The sequence below is a fragment of the Mesoplodon bidens genome (genome assembly GCF_964165515.1).
Source record: "Mesoplodon bidens genome assembly, chromosome: 16".
NCBI classification, from domain to species: domain Eukaryota; kingdom Metazoa; phylum Chordata; class Mammalia; order Artiodactyla; family Ziphiidae; genus Mesoplodon; species Mesoplodon bidens.
This window is the reverse complement of record NC_138173.1, coordinates 62,603,070-62,625,703: the sequence shown is the minus strand read 5'-3', so window position 1 is coordinate 62,625,703 and position 22,634 is coordinate 62,603,070. Positions and strand designations below refer to the sequence as shown.

General features: G+C 38.4%; 1 protein-coding gene across 1 annotated transcript in view; it reads left to right on the top strand.

Annotated features, from left to right (window-relative positions):
* Nucleotides 1-22,634, top strand: part of ATAD2 (ATPase family AAA domain containing 2) — a 68,453-nt gene that overhangs the window by 19,454 nt on the left and 26,365 nt on the right. Inside the window, exons 4-12 of the mRNA XM_081258194.1 lie at nucleotides 1,112-1,277; nucleotides 1,900-1,999; nucleotides 2,254-2,341; nucleotides 3,060-3,218; nucleotides 3,868-3,985; nucleotides 11,722-11,829; nucleotides 14,610-14,718; nucleotides 14,960-15,075; nucleotides 21,802-21,976. Coding sequence (XP_081114320.1) covers nucleotides 1,112-1,277; nucleotides 1,900-1,999; nucleotides 2,254-2,341; nucleotides 3,060-3,218; nucleotides 3,868-3,985; nucleotides 11,722-11,829; nucleotides 14,610-14,718; nucleotides 14,960-15,075; nucleotides 21,802-21,976 — 1,139 coding nt within the window. The remainder of the gene's footprint in view (nucleotides 1-1,111; nucleotides 1,278-1,899; nucleotides 2,000-2,253; nucleotides 2,342-3,059; nucleotides 3,219-3,867; nucleotides 3,986-11,721; nucleotides 11,830-14,609; nucleotides 14,719-14,959; nucleotides 15,076-21,801; nucleotides 21,977-22,634) is intronic.

Sequence of the window (22,634 nt, the reverse complement as noted above, 5' to 3'; positions counted from 1 at the left end):
TAATGCAGAATCAGTGGGAGCCCTGAGCTTGTTTTCACTTGCCACTCACTGATAGGGTTTTGGTATGAGTCGGCAAGCAATGGATTTATTATGGAGACCTGTGCAGTCAAGCCTCTCTGCTAATGATCATCTGTATTTGCAGCCGCTCCCCAGCGCTAGCATCACTGCCTCAGCTCCACCTCAGCTCATCGGACATTAGGCTCTCATAAGGAGCGCGCAACCTAGATCCCTCGCATGAGCAGTTCACAGTAGGGTTTGAGCTCCTATGAGAATCTAATGCTGCCACTGATCTGACAGGCGGAGCTCAGGCGGTAATGCAAGTGATGGGGAGCGACTGTAAATACAGATGAAGCTTCGCTTGATCACCTGCTGCTCACCTCCTGCTGTGAGGCCTGGTTCCTAACAGGCTCCTGGGTTGGGGACCCCTGCAATAGAGCACTACTAACTATAGCCACTGCTGTACATTAGAGCCCCAGAACTTACTCATTTTATGGCTGAAAATTTGTACTCTTTGACTAACAGTCTCCCCTTTTTCTCCCACTTCCCAGTCCTTTGTAACCATCATTCTAGTCTCTGTTTCTATGAGTTTGGTTTTTCTAGATTGAACATGTAAGTGATATCATTCAGTATTTGTCTTTCTCTGACTTATTTCACTTAGTATAATGCCCTCAAGGTCCATCCATATTACTGCAAATAGCAGGATGTCCTTTCTCATGGCTGAATAATATTCTATTGTGTGTATACTCCACATCTTCTTTATCCATTCACCTATTGATGGACACTTAGGTTGTTTTCCACAATTTCATCTTTTGATGGACATTTGGGTTGTTTCCATTTGGGGACTGTCACAAAACTGCTTTGAACATTGTGTACAAGTCTTTGTATTATATATATAGCGTTCATTTTCTCTTGAGAGTGGTATGGCTGGACCTATGGTAGGTGTATGTTGTAACTTTATTTTTGTTTCCTAGTATTTTTGAGAAGGGTAAGTTCAAGAAACTAAAATTTCGTTACATGAAAGTGTAGCTATTCAGTTGTTCATTTTAGAATTGTTTTATAAATGCTGTTATTTCAAATCTTTCTACTTGCTTTTATGTACACATCTATGAAGACAAAGTAATTACGGTTACTCGGTCATTGAGGACTAGAAACATAGTTCAAAAGACAGAACGCTTGCATGAAGAGAATGGTGATGTTGAAGTTCGCCGAAGTTGCAGGATTAGAAGTCGTTATGGTAGCGTGAACCAGTCTGTACTATTTGACAAACTTATAACAAAGTAAGTAAAAATTTAGATCAAGATTATTTAGCTGGCAAAAACTTTTTGTTGGGGACTAAGTTTTGACTAGCAGGAGTATTTAATGCATTCAGTTTATGTAAAGTATAAAGGAGAGTGATTATTAGAGGATTTTGTAATCATTCTGTATGTGTATTTAAATTCTTACAAAGAATATGAAATATTTCTACATTAGTAAATCAGTGCTTCTTATAAGGGTATTTAAAATCCCAGCACTCAGAGAATACAATGGAAGCAAAATTAAGTTTTTAAAAATATACTACTCTTATTTTTTAAATAAATTTCTGGCTGCATTGGGTCTTCGTTGCTGCATGCGAGCTTTCTCTAGTTGTGGCCAGCTGGGGCTACTCTTCGTTGTGGTGCGCAGGCTTCTCATTGTGGTGGCTTCTCTTGTTGCGGAGGGTGAGCTCTATAGAGTGTAGGCTCAGTAGCTGTGGCGCATGGGCTTAGTTGCTCCGCGGCATGTGGGATCTTCCCAGACCAGGGCTTGAACCCGTGTCCCCTGCATTGGCAGGCAGATTCTTAACCACTGCGCCACCAGGGAAGTCCTAAAATATACTACTCTTTTACAGTTTTAGCTTATTTTTATATCATTTTTTTAAAGCACTGCTGAAGCTGTACTTCAAAAAATGGATGTTATGAAGAAGATGCGTAGACAGCGAATGAGAGAACTTGAAGACTTGGGAATGTTTAATGAAACAGAAGTAAATATATTCTTCCATTAAGGGGATGATATAGTAATCTCCAGTTTAACCTTTTTTCTCTAGAACCTATCCATTTTTTGGTTAAATTATTTATCATTTTGTTTAGCATTTGTTTGATCAGTCACTAGTTACTGCTGGAGTTTTAAGAGTTTATAGCTGGAAATATCTTCATTTTCAGTAGGATTGGGAGGCCCTACTGGGTTTTTTTAAATAAACATACTAAACATTAATGGATTTTATTTAAACATTTTTAGGGGAATCTTAATATGTACACAAGAGGAAAACAAAAAGGTATTCAAAGAACTGATGAAGAAACAACTGACAATCAAGAAGGCAGTGTGGGTTAGTCTTTTCTCTTGTTCTATCTTCTGGGTTTTATTTAGCAGAATATAGCCTTTTTATTCAGAATCTGTGACATTTATGGTAGTTTATGATAAATTAGGGTTGTCATAGTTTCAAAGAAAAAGTGAAGGCAGGGGAGATAAAAGGGTAATATGTTTTGTTGGGAAAGTATTTAAACATGCTAAAACAAATGAAACTGGTTTGCTTGTATAATATATCTACAGACAGCATATCTCTACCTGTTTGAGTTAAAAGTTAATTAAAGTTGAGTTTTACTATTCTGTTTAGGACTTATTGCTGCAATTTCTTAGAACTTTCATTGAATGAAAATCAGTTTTCCGAAATGCGTTTTAAATGTCTGGTGAGGGTGTTTTACATTATCTTAAGTAGATTATTTGAGTTATATGGCATGTAACTCAGTGGCAGCCAGAAGTCCACTATATTAATGAAATTAGCAGTAATGCTATAAACTTTAGTTTGGTACGTACTGATAGTAGCCTTTGAACTACTTTTTTCCTTCCCCTAGTTGTTTTTAATTCTATAGTTTTTTACTTCATTTTTAAAAAATCTTCATTTGATGTTGCAGAATTACAGATTCTTTCTATGAACAATCTAGAAGTAAATAAATTTTAAAAGGAGAGTCTTTTTCTATTCCCCTATTTTAAAAATTGTTAGCATTTGGGTGAGAAGCCTGAAAGTAAATGTTTCTTAATTGTAGAGTCATCCGAAGAGGGTGAAGACCAAGAAGATGAAGATGATGGTGAAGATGATGATGATGATGAGGATGAAGATGAAGAGGATGGAGAAGAAGATAATCAGAAACGATATTATCTTAGACAGAGAAAAGCTACTGTTCACTATCAGGCTCCATTGGAAAGTAAGTGCTATCTTTTTTTTTTTTTTCCAGGAGAAGATGTAATCAGGTTTCTTTTATCTTTACTGCCTTTCTTCTGTTATTCTTATTTTTCATGTTTTCATTTTGCAGAATACTCATGGCTGTTGTCTTTCATAACTTACCCAAGATGTGCAAGAAGTTATTTCTTCTAAAGACAGTTAAATGTTAGCCTTGATGAAAGTAAATAATTAGGTTATTTTGAAATTTCATGTCTGTCTTTAATTATTTTAGTTTTCACAGCTTTGTACTTTATTTTATAAGTTAGTATAAATAGGACCACTTTTGATTTATTTAAAGTTGTACCTCAATACATCTGAGTGTATATATGCAAAGCTGATAATCAGCTGTTATGCATCAGTATAATCATAATGGTTGTTTATGACCAGTGTGTTTATGACCAGTGTGTTTATGACCAGTGTGTGTTTTGGTTGCTTGGTGTCTGTGCTACACGTATATATTCAACAGCAATGTTGCAGGCGTAAGTGATTTAAAACCTGAACAGTAAAATATTCTACAGTAGGTACATACTAGTATTTTCATGGAAGGTAGCATCATTGTAAGTATTTAGGTGAAGAGCAAAATTGTCTTTATACATATTTATATGTCACATACATATAATTTTTTTTCTTAGAACCTCGTCATCAGAGAAAGCCCAACATATTTTATAGTGGCCCAGCTTCTCCCACAAGACCAAGATATCGATTATCTTCTACGGGACCAAGAAGTCCTTATTGTAAACGAATGAACAGGTTTGGTTCTGAAATAGTGACTGATTTATGAAAACATAATTGTCTCTATGTTAAGGTAGAATTCTAGAGTATTAGGATTAGGTGTATCAGGATAGAATTCTAGAATTGTATATTTGGGAGAGTTAGCTCTATGCCTTTAGTGTTCTAATCCCCACTACCACTGACTAGTTTTTGGTTTTGCTTCCACTGATAGGAATTGTTAACAACTACCATGGTAAGGTAGTTTATTCCATTGTTCCACACTAATAATAGAGAGCTACCTTTGCTTCAGTGTTTACTGTATTCCTGGCTTGGTGTTAAGCATTTTACGTAGATTGTTTCATTTAATTTTCACGTTAAGTTAGAGTATAAGGTTTAGTCTTGTCTTCACATACTGTCCTAGATATATTTTCTTACCATGACAAATTCTAAGTGACATAGCTTCTAGACTTATGACTGTGACCATCCATTTTTGGATATATTTTTCAAATTTACTCTTCTTACATACTGGGAAACATTAATTTTCTATGGCTATTCAAATTATTTGTGGGTTTCTTTTCCTTCTACATCCTAACACTTGTTGCCTGTCTGTCATACTTAAGTCTAAAGAGGTAATTCTTGTTATTTCTTCATTCTCCTGAGTAATAAAAGATTTTCTGATGCATTAGAATTTCTGGGTAATAGTAGCATTATAGTAGGTCATGAATGAGAAAGCTTATAGGGTGAAGCCTAAAAAGGCAGAAAAAAATGACACTCGTGGGGAATGGTGCTTTTTTCCTAATATTATTAATGTGCTCAGAAGTAAGACTGAAGTCTTATGAGACTTCAACTATTCGAACAGTTTTTAGAGGCCTCCTCATAGAAGCAGACTCTATCTGACCATGTTTTGGCCATGGAAGGCAACACCTCTATAGGTACTGACAAATTTCTCTCTTCTACGAAAAATATGAACTACTGCTTGCGTCCTGGGGTCTTTTAATTTGATGTTCAGAGTCTCAAAATCACAAGTGTACGGTCTAGATTTCTTGTTTCATCATCCCTTTTCACACAACCAGAGCCCAGAAGCATAGAGAATCAGAAAGAAAACCTGTCAGGGCTGCCCAAGATAAACTGCACTTGAAAAGAGTCCAGTCACAACTACTGAAGCTCGCGTGCCTAGAGCCCGTGCTCCACAACAGGAGAAGCCACCTCAGTGAGAAGCCTGTGCACCGCAACGAAGGGTAGCCCCCGCTTGCCGCAACTAGAGAAAGCCTGCGCGCAGCAACGAAGACCCAACGCAGCCAAAAATAATAAATAAATTTTAAAAAAATAAATACATAAAAAATAAAATAAAATAGGTAACCAACAAGGACCTGTATAGCACAGGGAACTATACTCAATATCTTGTAATAACCTATAAGGGAAAAGAATCTGAAAAAGAATATATACATATTCTTATATATATCTGTATGTATAACTGAATCACTGTGTGTACACCTGAAACTAACACAACATTGTAAATCAGCTATACTTCAGTTAAAAAAAAAAAAGTTAAACACACACACAAGAAAAGAAAAGAAGCCAGGGACTTTTCGTGATGGTCCAGTGGGTAGGACTCAGCGCTCCCAGTTCTGGGGGCCTGGGTTCAGTAGCCGGTCAGGGAACTAGATCCCACGTGCATGCCGCAACTAAGAGTCTGTGTGCTGCAACTAAGAAGTCCACGTGCCACAACAAAGATCCTGCGTGCCACAACAAAGATCCTGCGTGCCACAACGAAGACCCGGTGCAGCCAAAATAAATAAAATATTAAAAAAAAAAGAAAAGAGGCCATGCTGTCGGTACTTTTCATAGGTCCTATAGGATGTTGTTAAAGACCAATATTTTGATAGTGTAATTTAATGATCTTCAGAAAAGGAGAGTAAGGTGTAGTGCTCCCTGGAGTCCCCATCAAGCGTAGGGCCCAGGGCAGCTGTCTCGGTTGACTGACTCACAAAACAGGCCTATGTTTTTTTTGTTTGTTTTGTTTTGTTTTTATGCGTTACGTGGGCCTCTCACTGTTGTTGCCTCTCCCGCTGGGGAGCACAGGCTCCAGACATACAGGCTCAGTGGCCATGGCTCGCGGGCCCAGCCGCTCCGCGGCATGTGGGATCTTCCCGGACCGGAGCACGAACCCATGTCCCCTGCATCGGCAGGCGGACTCTCAACCACTGCGCCACCAGGGAAGCCCAACAGGCCTATGTTTGATCCCACAGAAGTGAGAGGCTGGCAGTTACTTTGAAATTTAATTTCTTTTCCCATATTTAATGTGTTTATATTTCTGGAATTAACATGCTTATTGATTGACTTACTTCTGTAGTAACCACCTACGATATATCTTGGAGTAGGTAGGAATTTTTTTTGCCACTTTGGTGCTTGAGTTCCCATATTTGGTTCACAGGGTATACTCTTTCTCTATGGAGAGTGTCTCATGTTATTGCATAGCTCCTTGGGTACAGGATTTTTTTCCCCCTCCTATTATTTAACAAATGTTTGAGTACTACTATGTGCCAAGTACTATGGATATAAAAATGACTTAAGTCAGAATTCCTGCCCTTGGATCTCGGACTAGTGGAGGATTCTGACTCATTTAAACTATGAACCAAGAGATTTAATCTGTACCCTGAGTCACATTATTTGACTTAATTACCTTGGTGTTGGTTCTGATAACTCCCTTTAAACTTTTTCTTTTTGATAACAACTTTACTGTGATATAATTCACATACCATATAGTTCGCCCATTTAAAGTATACAATTCAATGGTTTTTATTCACTGAGTTGTGCAACTATCACCACAATTTTGTTTTATTTTTTTAATATTAATTTTATTTATTTATTTTGGCTGCACCAGGTCTTAGTTTTGGCACGCGGGATCTTTGTTGCAGCATGTGGAATCTTTTAGTTGCAGCATGTGGACTTCTTAGTTGTGGCATGCGAACTCTTAGTTGCAGCATGCATGCGGGATCTATTTCCCCTGCCAGGGATCAAACCGGGGCCGCTTGCATTGGGAGAGTGGAATCTTACCCACTGGACCACCAGGGGAATCCCAACCACCACAGTTTTAGAACATTTTTCTTGCCTCAAAAAGTAACCCTGGGGACTTCCCTGGTGGTCCAGTGGTTAAGACTCTGCTCTCCCAATGTAGGGGGCACAGGTTCCATCCCTGACCGGGGAACTGAGATCCCGTACATGCACGGTGTGACCAAAAAAAAGAAAAAAGAAATGTAACCCTGTACTCTTTAGTTATCACTCGCCAATCCTTCCAACCCTAACCTACCACTGTTCTCACTTCTGTCCGTATAGATTCTGGGTATTTCATATAAGTGGAATTCTTTGTGACTGGCTTCTTTTGCTTGGTATAGCATTTTCAAGGTTCATCCGCATTGTAGGATGTATTAGTACTTCATTCCTTTTTATTGCCAAATAAGATTCCATTGTGTAAATATACTATACTTTGTTTATCCCTTTATTAGTTGATGGACATTTGGGTTGATTCTACTTTTTGGCTATTATGAGTAATGCTATTATGAACATTCATGTACAACTTTTTGTGTGGACAAATGTTTTCATTTCTCTTGGGTATGTACCTAAAAGTGGAATTGATAGATCAAATGCTAACTATATTTAATGTTTTGAGGAATTGCCAGATTGTTTTTCCAAAATGGCTGCTGCACTTTACATTTCCACAAGCAATGTACTAGAGTTCCAATTTCTCTACACCTTTACTAACACTTGTTATTACCTGATCTTTTAAATGTAGCCCTTTAAACCTTTTTTTTTTTCAATTTCTTCACCATGGTGGAGTTAACATCTCATTCCTTCTAACAACTTTAATGGTAGTCATTTGGCTTATTAGTCTTTTTACTTTTTCTTGAAGAGACCAGCTTCTGTTTATCATTTATATCCTACTTAGGCAGGGGAAGAAAGCACACATCCAAAGAGTTGTTTGAACATTGCTCTTAGTGAAACTTGCAGCCACAGTGTAGGATTTTTGAAGGGTCTTTGGCATACTTACATAGCAGAACTTCAGAAATGCTGCCTTTAAGTAGGATTTTCTTTCTTTCTTGTGATTGCTAACCTCTAGTCATCTAAGGTTTACTCTTTAGCTTCAGTTTGGAGTTTCTGGAACAAGCCTAGCCCCTTTAAACAAGAAGGTAACATAAATAGCACAGTTGCTTCACCGGTATTACAAAGTACATGTTACTGGTTGTCAAGGAACTAGAACTGGCAACTCTAGACACTCTGGTTGGGTTCAAAGTGCTGGTCCAGTGCTGTCTGTGCCAAATTTTTCAAAAGTTATTAGTAAAATGGAAAAAAAAAGTGAATGTGGGTATATGTATTGAGAATTTTTTTTAACTGAAATAATGGCCTTTCTACAGTGTAATTTTGAAGAACTAGGACTGCCTAGGTTGTGAGTTCAGCTCTACCACTTACTTATTAGTGACCTTTTCCAAGTTATTTATCCTCTCCATGCTTTAGTTTTTTGATCTGTAGAATGGAGACAGGAGCACCTATCTCATAGTATTGTGCAAATTAGGTGAGTTAATACCTATAAAATGTTTAAAATAGTATCTGGCACATGTTAAGTTCTATGTGCGTTTGTAACTATCATGTTCAAAAATAATCCCTACGTTGCACATCAGACGTTGGAAACTTTGTCAGTCCACAAGGTTTTGTTGTTTGCTTATAACTTTATTGGTTTATGAAATAAACAACTAGAGATCATCAGTGTGGTAGTGTACAGAACGTGGATTTTTAAAAAAATAGACAAAGGTTTTGAATTATACCATCATTGACTAATTCTTATATTTTAAGCAAATTCTTTAGACTATGAGCCACATTGGCCCCGACTGTATAATGAGCCTACTAACATGTACTTGTCCAGTTTTAGTTAAGATTAAGTTTGATAATATGTCAGCCACCTGGTACAAGAAACACTTAGTAAATGGTAGTCCTTTTTATTAATTGTTAGTCTTCATTATGTGAATACCTACTGAATTCACACACAATTATGTATATTACATAATTATAAGTAAGATTCTATTTATAATATTAATGTAGTATTAAATAAGTTAGTCTTTCATATAAAACTGCAGACTTGTACTCAGTGGTTTTACAGGCAGATCACAAATATGGTCTTTGGACGTGTTTGAGTGGGTAGATGGTGAAGGATTATTTTCTCACTTATATCTGTGTTTCCACAACCCCTGATCAAAACCCTGGGGCTGCTTTATATCTCAGAATTCAGATGTGGGGGGGGGATTTACAAAGAAAACATACAACATATATAATGTGCAATATTAACATTTGTAGGTGTGTCTGAGCCAGCACTGTATACTCAGATATATTAATTTTATAGCAAAATGTATGAATAATCATAGTAAGCAGGACAAATAGAGATTTTGAATTGCCTTTATGACATTTCAGGTCATGTTTTGCTGCTAAGTGAATAATGGAAAAAGTTGTTTTCAGAGGTTTTTTTTTTAGGTATAAGATTCTGGACCTCAATTTTGCAGCTAATAGATTGTGAACCTTTTATATTTTTGGACATACCTACTTAACCATGATTGTACTCTGACTCAGGAAATGCTCTAGACCCTGAGCCAATAGAATGATTAAAGGTTTTCCCAGCCAGATTCTGTTTTTATTCTGTGGGTCTTTGCAACTGTCCAAAGGCAGAAGTGATTTTAAAACTTTTTGAGTATTTGCAGCACTCAACATTGTATTTTTTTTGAATTTTTGAATTTTATTTATTTTTTATACAGCAGGTTCTTATTAGTTTCTATTTTATACATATTAGTGTATATATGTCAATCCCAATTTCCCAGTTCATCCCACCACCACCACCCCACCCGCCATTTTCCCCCCTTGGTGTCCATAAGTTTGTTCTCTACACCTGTGTCTCTCTCTTTTTTTTTTTTGGCGGTACGCAGGTCTCTCACTATTGTGGCTTCTCCCTCTGTGGAGCACAGGCTCCGGACACGCAGGCTCAGCGGCCATGGCTCACGGGCCTAGCCGCTCCGCAGCATGTGGGATCCTCCCGGACCGCGGCACGAACCCATGTCCACTGCATCGGCAGGCGGACTCTCAACCACTGCACCACCAGGGCAGCCCTGTGTCTCTATTTCTGACTTGCAAACAGGTTCATCTGTACCATTTTTCTAGATTCCACATATATCAGCATTGTATTCGATACTACCAACCAGCCTAAGATTTTGATTATTTTTATCTTTTTTTTTTTTTTTCCTGCGGTACGCGGGCCTCTCACTGATGTGGCCTCTCCCGTTGCGGAGCACAGGCTCCGGACGCACAGGCTCAGCGACCATGGCTCACGGGCCCAGCGGCTCCGCGGCATGTGGGATCTTCCCGGACCGGGGCACGAACCCGTGTCCCCTGCATTGGCAGGCGGACTCTCAACCACAGCGCCACCAGGAAAGCCCTATTTTTATCTTTTTTTTTAATTAATTAATTTATTTTTGGCTGTGTTGGGTCTTCGTTGCTGCGTACGGGCTTTCTCTACTTGTGGTGAGTGAGGGCTACTCTTCATTGAGGTGCGCGGGCTTCTCATTTCAGTGGCTTCTCTTGTTGCGGATCACAGGCTCTAGGCACGTGGGCTTCAGTGGTTGTGGCTCGCGGCCTCTAGAGCGCAGGCTCAGTAGTTGTGGCGCACGGGCTTAGTTGCTCCGCGGCATGTGGGATCTTCCCGGACCAGGGCTTGAACCCGTGTCCCCAGCATTGGCAGGCGGATTCTTTTTTTTTTTTTTTTTTTTATTTATTTATTTTATTTTTGGCTGTGTTGGGTCTTCATTTCTGTGCGAGGGCTTTCTCTAGTTGTGGCAAGTGGGGGCCACTCTTCATTGCGGTGTGCAGGCCTCTCACTATTGTGGCCTCTCGTTGCGGAGCACAGCCTCCAGACGCGCAGGCTCAGTAGCTGCAGCTCACGGGCCTAGTTGCTCCGCGGCATGTGGGATCTTCCCAGACCAGGGCTCAAACCCGTGTCCCCTGCATTAGCAGGCAGGTTCTTAACCACTGCGCCACCAGGGAAGCCCCCTGGCAGGCGGATTCTTAACCACTGTGCCACCAGGGAAGTCTTTTTTTTTTTTTTTTTATTAAAGTGGGAAAATTGAGGCTTATATGGGTTGAGTTAACTCATCCACATTTACACAACTGTTAAATGGCAGTTGTGAATTTAGAGTTGAGGATATACTATAGATAAAAGACCATCTCATTTCTCACAGTTTCTTAGCATTTTTTAACCCTTCTTGATCCCCTTTGGTTTACATAAAAATTCTCTTGTTCTCCTTTTAAGGTTGTTTGACATTTCAAAATAGGTGATTCCCTTCCAAGTGTAAATTATATGTAGTATAATGTTGAAAATACTTTCTAAAATTACAGTCACAAAGATTCTAAAACCCTCTTTCTCCCACCTTTCTCTTTGAGGGTAACTGATTTATATTAAGACTAAGAATAAGAAGTCACCCTGCTTGGACCATGTTTTGTCTTAATGAACATTTGATTGTCAGCTCTACCACAGCCTCCTATCTTTTTTTCCCTTTTCAGTTGTTTAAGTCTTTTATTCCCTTCAAAAGATTCAACCAACAAAGCTTACTTCATTGATTCAGCAAATGTATTAATTTTATGATACACATTTTTGGATTATTAGGTATCTCTAATGTTTACATCCCCTAAGATGCCCTTTTTCTCCTGCCTTCCTCCATCGTGATTTCAGTTTTCCTCTTTAGGCGAAGGCATGCAATCCACAGCAGTGACTCTACTTCATCTTCCCCTTCTGAAGATGAACAACACTTTGAGAGGCGAAGAAAGAGGAGCCGCAATAGAGCTATCAACAGGTTAGTGCATGTTGATTCCTTTAAAGCTACCAGCTTTTTTTTTTTTAAGTGTAAAGAAAGATGAATAATTTGGGAACAGGTGCAACTTGGCTGAATTAAAAAATTATATGCCAGGTTAATATATAAATCAGAATGCCATCTTGTTTGAAATATCTGCTGTTGAAACTAATAACAGGTTAGAACATATGTTTTCTTGTAAAACCAAAATGGTGCTTGGTAAGCACTGACTTGAGGAAATAACTATTTTTTTCATTGAAAATATATTTTTTCCATGTATAATGATAATAAATTCTGATTGTAGAACTCTTAAGGAAAATTGAAAGGTTAACTCATTTCACAACTCCTCGTAGTGTAAGTTCACATGTAATAAATCAACTCATTTGATTTTCACAATAATTATAGAAACAGGGCAAGGATTATTCCCATTTTACGAACATGGGTGGGTAAATGAAAAATGCAGTGCCTGGATTCTAATATAATATTCTTAGGGTAGAAGACAATGCTTGTTAAAGCAGTTGGGTCATAATAGTTGAAGGGGCATGCAATCCAGTCCTTCTTTGTATCCTAAGTTCTATGCTGCTTTGTTTCATCATGTTAGCTCTGCCCCATTCAATATGGTGGCTGCTAGCCACATGCGGCTATTGAGCACTTCAAATGTAGCTCATCTGAATTGAGATATACTATCAGTTTTTGTAAAAAATGCACTCTTGGATTTCAAAGACTTAGTACAAAAAAGAGAATGTAAAATACCTTATTTATTTATTTATTTTTGGCCGCCTTGGGTCTTCGTTGCTGTGCACGGGCTCTCTCTAGTTGCAGTGAGTGGGGGCTACTCTTCATTGTGGTGCGTGAGCTTCTCATTGCGGTGGCTTCTCTTGTTGCGGAGCATGGGCTCTAGGCCCATGGGCTTCAGTAGTTGTGGCACGCAGGCTCAGTAGTTGTGGCTTGCGAGCTCTAGAACGCAGGCTCAGTAGTTGTGGCGCACAGGCTTAGTTGCTCTGCGGCATGTGGCATCTTCCCGGACCAGGGCTCAAACCCGTATCCTCTGCATTGGCAGGCAGATTCTTAACCACTGCACCACCAGGGAAGTCCAATACCTTAATTTTTTTTTTTTTTTTTTTTTTTTTTTTTTTTTTGTGGTACGCGGGCCTCTCACTGCTGTGGCCTCTCCCGTTGCGGAGCACAGGCTCCGGAAGCACCGGCTCAGCGGCCATGGCTCACAGGCCTAGCCGCTCTGCGGCATGTGGGATCTTCCCAGACCAGGGCATGAACCCGTGTCCCCTGCATCGGCAGGCGGTCTCTCAACCACTGCGTCACCAGGGAAGCCCCAATACCTTAATTTTTTAAATATTGATTTTGCATGATGAAATGATAATATTTTGGATATATTGGGATATATAAAATACATTATTAAAATTAATTTTACTCTTTGTTTAGTGTGGTTAATAGAAAATTTTAAATTACATTTTTGGCTTGCATTTCATATCTATCGGACAACAATGAGATCATTCTAAAGCTATGTACTTTGCCTTCATTTCATAAAAATGTGCATCTAACCTTATGGCTTTTTTTTTAAATTATTTATTTGGTTGCCCTGGGTCTTAGCTGTGTCAGGCAGGCTCCTTAGTTGCGGCTCGCCGGCTCCTTAGTTGCAGCACGTTGGCTCTGTAGTTGTGGCTCCAGGGCTCCTTAGTTGTGACATGCGAACTCTTAGTTGCGGCATGCATGTGGGATCTAGTTCCCTGACCAAGGATCGAACCCAGGCCCCCTGCATTTGGAGCACGGAGTCCCATCCACTGCACCACCAGGGAAGTCCCAATCCTATGGTTTTTATTATTATGCAGTTCTATTAAGAATTGTTTAAGAAATATCTTTTTAAAAGCCACAGCTGAAAACTTTTCCATCTTAGACTTTGCAGTATAAATTCCTGGTGGAGTTTGAGACTAGCAAGAATTGTCACTTGGGGTGAGCATGGTGTGCTTTTACTTGTGTTCAGTTGCAGCAGGCATTTTTTGCTTAGGCATTCTGCTACAAGTATCTTAACTTTTAACATAAGTGTTTTCATTCTTCCAGCTATAAAACAAGCAGGTTTTTCTAGGTGTATTTTTTGTAACCTACCATAACTGTTTTTGAAAGTAATTAGGAAAGTAGTGATTCATTCTTGCTTGAAAGGATTGATATGGATCCAGGTACTGGTGGACTATGAGTATTTTGCTGAGAGGTATAGTAGCAGAGTTGTTGCAGATCTGGAGACAAGCTGCTTGTATGTGATTCCTAGATTTGCCACTTACTAGTTGCGTGATCTTGGGCATTACAGTTAACCTTTCTGTGTCTCGGTTTTCTTTTAAAATTGGGGAAATAATAATACCTACTTCATAAGAATATTGTGAGGATTTAATGAATTTATACATGTAAAGCACCTAAACTAAAACAGTGTTTGGCAAATGGTAAACTCTCTGTAGGTCAGACAAGATTATTATAATGTATATTGATACTTTCTGAATTCTGAACCATGAATTACTTTATGTTGCTGTGGTATCTTGAAAACTGGTATTTTCATTTGATTGTATATCTTTAATAATAAAGGTTCACATATAAATATTTCTAACACTTAAGTTCTCAACCTCTAAAGAAAATGAGGAACTTGAAACACATAATCTCATGATTTCCCCATTTGAAATTTTTTAAATTCTTAAGAAAAATGTCTATATTCTAACATGGAATTTGGGGAAGGAAGAGGGGTCGATGAATGGTTTTTTTTTTTAATCTTTTTAAAACAGGTGCCTCCCACTAAATTTTCGGAAAGATGAATTAAAAGGTATTTATAAAGATCGAATGAAAATTGGAGGAAGCCTTGCTGATGTTGATCCAATGCAACTAGATTCTTCAGTGAGTACAGTCTGAAATGTATTATTTTTTTTGTTTCAGTTTAAAGTTAAAAAAGAAATCAATTGTTTTATCAGAAATTTTAATCTTTATAGATTCTTTTCTTTCTTTTTTTAATCTTTAGGCCACAACTAAGATCCTGTTACTCAGCTGACTGTGTGTGGCTTGGGTAGTTTGGGAATGGAGTAAGATTTTAATTTTGATTCCAAATTTAAGAACATCAATGTTTCCCTTCCATTACCAGGTGCGATTTGATAGTGTTGGTGGCTTGGCTAATCATATTGCAGCTCTAAAAGAGATGGTGCTGTTTCCATTACTTTATCCAGAAGTCTTTGAAAAATTCAAAATTCAACCTCCAAGGTAATTTAATTATACATTTTATTTTAGCCAAAACATAAGCTATGCTATGTCCAGAAAGATAATGCTTCTCTGTTGAAAATTTTCAGTCTACAGTAATTTGTTATACTTGCCCTGCAACATCCTGGGTGTTTCGAATATTTTTACTTTCTTAATGTTTAACATGAAAAATGGTTTCAAAATTGATTCTCCATTAAAAAAAAAATCGTTTTCCATGGCTTTTCATACATTTAGTAGAATTCCTCTCATACATGCTCTTTACTTTTTTTCTTTCAGTTTTGTAATTTAGTTTTAAATTTATGTCAAAGTAATACATGTATGTAATTTTTAATATATTCTTTATTTTATTTTATAATGAAGTATAGTTGATTATATGTAATTTTTAAAGTTAAATAGTACTATAAGTTTTACAAAGAAAAAATGGTAGTAGTCCCTTCTCTGTTTTTTCTATTTTAGACATAATATATAGACTTCTGTGAACAATGACTGTTTGACTCTTACTTTCCCCACCCTCCACACATACACATTTTTCCCCCTTCAATATTTCCAGTAGTTTGTTTATATATAGATAAACTTGATTTTCACTGTTTGCTTTATGACTATGTAAATATTTCTTGCAGTTTAGCCATGTATTATATAACTGCATTTCCTCTTTTATATCTCTCCTCTCCCCACCAACTTTAATATTTGCCGTTTTGCCGGCGAGGAGGTAGGGAGTTGGTACTTAGTTTTATATATACTTATCCTTTCACCCACAGAGTTATTGCTAGAGCTGTAAAACTCTTCTCAGTATAGTTAAAGATATCAGATAATTATTGGCTCCTCCTTACTTTTCTAGAAACATCTTCCTGGAGCCTTTGTTCTTCTGCTTCCCTCTGGACTGGTTGCTGTTAGTCTTGTAGCACAGCTAAGTCTTGGGATTTCCCATTACCATCTTCATGGGATTTCCTTTGTGTTTCTCGCAGTGCTGGGTTCCTAGCTTCCTGGATTCAACTAAGACCTTCTTGGTTTACAGCTGTGTTTTGGTAGAGCACATTCTAGGAATAGCCTGAGGAAAAGAGTGCATGGGAGATTATTTTTATTTATTTTATTTTTGAGAATGGTCATGTAACCAACACTCTGTTGATGTTCCTCCCCCACACACCCCTTGTGCTGTTGTGCTGTGCCTTTGTGATCTGAAAAACATGGCTTTGATTTCTGGGAATTTTTTTTTTTTTTTTTTTTTACTACTTTTGTAATTTTTTCACTCCAGTTTTTCCTCTTCCCTTTCATATCAGTTTAGCGTTAGACCTTCTAAATTAATCTGCTTTTCTTACCTTTTTTCTCTGATTTTGGTTTGTCTTGATGTTAGAGGCTTTCCTTAAATCTCTAGTAACCCTTAGCTCTCTGTTGATGTTTAAGAGTGAAGCTTTTTTTTTTTTTTTTTTTTTTTTTTTTTGCGATACGCGGGCCTCTCCCGTTGCGGAGCACAGGCTCCGGACGCGCAGGCTCAGCGGCCATGGCTCACGGGCCCAGCCGCTCCACGGCATGTGGGATCTTCCCAGACCGGGGCACGAACCCGTGTCCCCTGCATCGGCAGGCGGACTCTCAACCACTGCGCCACCAGGGAAGCCCTGAAGCATATTTTTAAAAGCTTGCTAGTTGGGCTTAACTTGTAGGCCTCTCCTTAGGGTAACTAGTGGGGATGTTTCTTCTACCAGAAGTTCTCAAAGTCTATATCTAGGAGGGTTCCCTCCATCCGCCCACCAAGAGATGCATCTTCCAGTTTTCTGTCTGACGCCTGGCTGCCAGCATTTTAGCAGTAGACCTGAGCACAGGTTAGGAGTCTCCACCATTAAGTATGACGTGTTACACTTAATTCCTGCAGCAGCGCATCTTGTCCTCTACTACAAAGTAAACCATCCAAGTTGCCTGCACAGGGTAGGGAAAAGGGAGATCAGGGTGGTCTCACTGTTCTTTAAGAATGTTTTACTTCATCCTGTTTTCACCCCCACCCTTCACTCCTGCCTTGAGATAAACTGCCTCTAAATTGTGAAAGGGGTTTTGCAAATTAGCTTTCTTTTTGGGTGCTTCTCTAGATTTTTAGCTTTTTCAGGTCTCTAATGTCATCTGCATTCTAACTTACAAAATTTTGTTGGGGTATCTCAAGTACTATCATCTGTTTTTGTTGTTCACTTTGTTTTATGTGCTTTAGCAGAATTAATGGAGAGCGCACAGATAAAACCACGTGGTCAGTCTGTCATGTTTAACTGGAAGTCCACTTCTGAACTTTCTATATCACCATACTTTTTTTATCCCCTTCCTTTTTCTTCTAGTTTTTATACCTTACCAACCAGTTTTTAAACCCTAGCTCCTGGTTTCCTTTTCCTTTTCTTTTCTTGTTTGTGGAATTTTTTTTTTTTTTAGTTGTGGCACATGGGCTTAGGTTCTCGTGGCACGTGGGATCTTCCCATACCAGGGCTCGAACCCGTGTCCCCTGCATTGGCAGGTAGATTCTTGAACACTGTGCCGCCAGGGAAGTTCCTGATTTCCTTTTCCGTATATAATTTTTCTCCCTGAATCAGGCTCTATGGAAACATTGATTTAAGTAAACTTTTATCTTTAATTAATTAATTTATTTATTTTTGGCTGCATTGAGTCTTCATTGCTACGCTCTGTGCGTGGGCTTTCTCTAGTTGCAGCAACCAGGGGCTACTCTTTGTTGCAGTGCGTGGGCTTCTCACTGCAGTGGCTTCTCTTGTGGCGGAGCATGGGCTCTAGGCATGCAGGCTCTAGAGCGCAGGGTCAGTAGTTGTGGTGCATGGGCTTAGTTGCTCCGTGGCATGTGGGATCTTCCCAGACCAGGGCTCGAACACGTGTCCCCTGCATTGGCAGGAGGATTCTTCACCACTGCACCAGCAGGGAAGTCCCTAAGTAAACATTTTAAAATTAGTAGGCTTTTCCCCTTTTCCATTATAAAAGTTATGTACCATAAATCAATTACAGTTAAACATTGAGTAAATTCCAAAAAATTTTTTTAAATGTAAAAGATATGAATAATAAATAATAGAATCTACTGCTTACAGGAAATGTTGAAAGTACCTAGTTAAAGTGATTTAGTGAATTTTAGGGAGTTCCCTGGCAGTCCAAGCTCTCACTGCTGGGGGCCCGGGTTTAATCCTTGGTCAGAGAGCTAAGATCCCACAAGCTGTGGGTTGTGGCCAAAAAAAAAAAACTGATTTAGTGAATTTTAAAAGAAACAACAAATTAGAGCATTCTCTAAAATCATATACAAAAATAAACTCAAAATAGACTAAAAACCTAAATGTAAGACCAAAACCCATAAAACTCCTAGAGGAAGACCTAGGCAGAACACTCTTTAACATAAATCATAGCAATATATTTTTGGATCTGTTTCCTAAAACAAAGGAAATAAAAGCAAAATAAACAAATGGGACCTAGTTATATTAAAAGCTTTTGCACAGCAAGGGAAACCATTGACAAAACAAAAAGACAACATATGGGAGAAAATATTTGCAAATGATATGACTGACTGATAAGGGGTAAATATCCAACATATATAATCAGCTCATACAGCTCAACATTAAAAAACAAACAACCTGACTAAAAAATGGGCAAAAGAACTGAATAGATGTTTTTCCAAAGGGGACATGCGGATGGCCAACAGGCAGTTGAAAAGATGCTCAGCATCATTAATCATCAGGGAAATGCAAATCAAAACCACAATGAGATATCACCTCACACCTGTCAGAATGGCTGTTATCAAAAAGAACACAAATATGGCTTCCCTGGTGGCACAGTGGTTAAGAATCCACCTGCCAATGCAGGGGACATGGGTTCGAGCCCTGGTCCGGGAAGATTCCACATGCCATGGAGCAACTAAGCCCATGCACCACAACTACTGACCCTGCGCTCTAGAGCCCACAAGCCACAACTACCAAAGCCCATGCGCCTAGAGCCTGTACTCCGCAACAAGAGAAGCCACTGTAGTGAGAAGCCCACGCAGTGCAACGAAGAGTAGCCCCCACTTGCCACAACTAGAGAAAGCCTGCATGCAGCAACAAAGACCCAACACAGCCAAAAATAAATAAATAAATAAATTTATTTTTAAAAGAACACAAATAACAAATGTGGGGAAAATGTGTAGAAAAGGGAACTCTCATACATTGTTGGTGGGAGTGTAAATTGGTACACTACTGTGGAAAACAGTATGGAGGTTTCTCAAAAAACTAAAGATAGAACTACCACCATATGCCCCAGTAATTCCACTCCTGGGTATATACCTGAAAAAAAAAACCCCACTAATTTAAAAAGACACATGCAACCCAATGTTCATAGCAGCATTATTTACAGTTGCCAAGTTATGGAAGCAACCTAAGTGTCCATCAGCAGATGAATGGATAAAGAAGATGTGGTATGTATATACACAATGGAATACTACTCAGCCATAGAAAAAGAATGAAATTTTGCCATTTGCAGCAGCACTGATGGACTTGGAGGGCATTATGCTGAGTGAAATAAGTCAGACAGAGCAAGGCAGATACTGTATGATATCACTTATGTGTGGAATATGAAAGGACAATAAACTAGTGAATATAAGAAAAAAGAAGCAGACTCACAGATATGGAGGACAAACTAATGCTTACCAGTGGGGAGAGGGAATTGGGGAGGGGCAATATAGGGGTAGGGGATTAAGAGGTACAAACTATTAGGTATAAAATAAGCTACAAGGATATGTTGTACAACCTAGGGAATAGAGCACATATTTTCTAATTACTATAAATGAAATATAACCTTTAAAAATTGTGAATTACTATATTGTATGCCTGTAGCTTAGTTAATATTTTATATCCACTATACTTGAATTTTAAAAATTAAAGTAAAAAAATTAAACAACAGATTCCTTCAATTTTTTCTCTTCATTTCCCTTCCTTACATTTCTCCTTTCTTACATTTCTGCTCATAAAAAATCAATATATGACTACATTAAACTATTTTCATATGGTATGTTCTCTTTCTATTTTAATGACTGAATAATATTCCATTTTATGGATGTATCACATTTTATTTAATTGATTCTGCTATTTCTGGCTATTTTGTTTTCTCCTGTTTTCGTTATCACAGATGTCAATATCATGAACATCTCATTGCTTCCTCTTTATGGGAATCATTAAGTTTTTTCTTTAAGATACCGTCTCACAAATAAGATTACTGTGAGATATATTTTTTAAAAAACTATATATATATATATATTTTTTTTTTTTTTTTATTTTTATTTTTTTTTGCGGTACACGGGCCTCTCACTGTTGTGGCCTCTCCTGCTGCAGAGCACAGGCTCCGGATGCGCAGGCTCAACCGCCATGGCTCATGGGCCCAGCCACTCCACGGCATGTGGGATCCTCCCGGACCGGGGCACGAACCCGTGTCCCCTGCGTCGGCAGGCGGACTCTCAACCACTGCGCCACCAGGGAAGCCCAAAAATAGATATATTTTTAAAAGTCTGTTTCTGTCTTGACTTTTGTACGTTGAAATCTCTGGTTTATTGCACTTACTTGTCTGATTGTTTTCTTAACAATTGCTTTGTTTTTTTACCATCCGCATTTGATTATGTTCGTTTCTTATTATTTTTCTTTTTCTTTTGGCTGCGATGCACGGCTTGTGGGATACTAGTTCCCCGACCAGGGATTGAACCCGCGCCCTGGCAGTGCAAGCGCCAAGTCCTAACCACTGGACTGCCAGGGAATTCCCTTATTTTTCTTTTATTTTTTTCTTGACTTTGAATAGATTTTTTTTTTTTTTTGCGGTATGTGGGCCTCTCACTGTTGTGGCCTCTCCCGCTGCAGAGCAGAGGCTCCGGACGCGCAGGCTCAGCAGCCATGGTTCACGGGCCCAGCCGCTCCACGGCATATGGGATCTTCCCAGACCGGGGCACGAACCCGTGTCCCCTGCATCGGCAGGCAAACTCTCAACCACTGCGCCACCAGGGAAGCCCTTGAATAGATTGTATCCATCACTTGTGATTTTTTTTTTTTTTTTTTTTTGCCATTCTTATTTTGTCATTTCTGTTTTTCTGGGATCTTCCTTAACTTTTCAAGAGCAGTTATTTGATGATCATTTCTAGTAAGATTATGAATATAACCCATTTTCTCAGAATTCTGTCCTGAGAACAATGAATAACTTTGGAAATATGCGAAAAAGCTGTACATTACCCTATGACAATACAGTGATGTCACCAAAAATTATCTTGACTTCTTTGTGTTGTCCTAGTCCCTGTCACCCAGCCACTACTTCAAGTTCTCTCTTCTTTTATCTTATTTTCTCTTGTATTCATTCCCACTGTTTTCTTGCAAAACTTTTGCTGTTATGTTACTGGTGCTCAGACCAAAGATTATACATGAAATCTGCTATTCTTTCCCCTGATATGTTATAAAATTAAACAGTCAGGTCTTTTCAATCATAACTTTTATGCAAGATAAGATAATATGATGAGCATGATGAATGAATGAAAGAAAATATGTTTCACATAAAGGGTTTTATTTAGTTTCAATATTAATTTTATAGTATGAATATTAATTCCTAGGTTTTAAGTTGTGCTTTGTGGATTGAAATGATATTTCACTTGTCTTACTTACATTCTTATTCATTAAATGTATTCATGAAATTGGTTTCTAATTTTTTGTTTGGTCTATTTTTCAGTGTAGTACTAAAATAATACTTATTCTTTTACAGAGGTTGTTTGTTTTATGGTCCACCCGGAACTGGAAAAACTCTGGTTGCTAGAGCACTTGCCAATGAATGCAGTCAAGGGGATAAAAGAGTAGCATTTTTCATGAGGAAAGGTGCTGATTGTCTGAGTAAGTGGGTAGGAGAATCTGAAAGACAGCTGCGATTGCTATTTGATCAGGTATGATATTAAAATTTACCTATATAGATCTGTAATCAGTGTAGATTGAGTATAAGGATTGGATAAACCTTGCATTTAATCACTTTTCATAGAAATAAACTCATAATAATCGTACCAAATATATACTCTTCCTAGATTATTTTCCTTTGTCCTGTCATGATTACACCAACATACGATGAACAGCTTTATAGTAAAACGAGGAAGGAATAATTGGGTCTAAGTTCTTTGGAGTCTTAGGTCTCACATCTAAAGACTGGAGACAGAGTGGCAGTCTCACACTTAAAGGACACGACAGTAGTGAGCTGTGTTTCAGTATACGAGCTGAAGATTAGCTCTGCCCTAGAGCGGCTTTCAGTTTCATATCCCAGTTGTAGTGACAGCAAGTTGTGAGATAATAACATTCGTAGCTACTGAGGCATAGTTTTGCAAATGCTTTTATATCTCTTTGTAGAATTCACTGAGCTTTTTTTATTTTGACTTTACTGAAGTAGATTTTAAACTATGGCATCTTATTGAATGTTTTTTTCATCCCGACATGGAGGAAAGCTATGTCACTGTCTTCTATTCTTTGTCTTGTTTCGACAATTGGTCTTCAGTAGATATTTTTTGTGTCCCAGTAATTGTAGCTGTATGAAATCTGAGGGGTGTAACCAGTGGA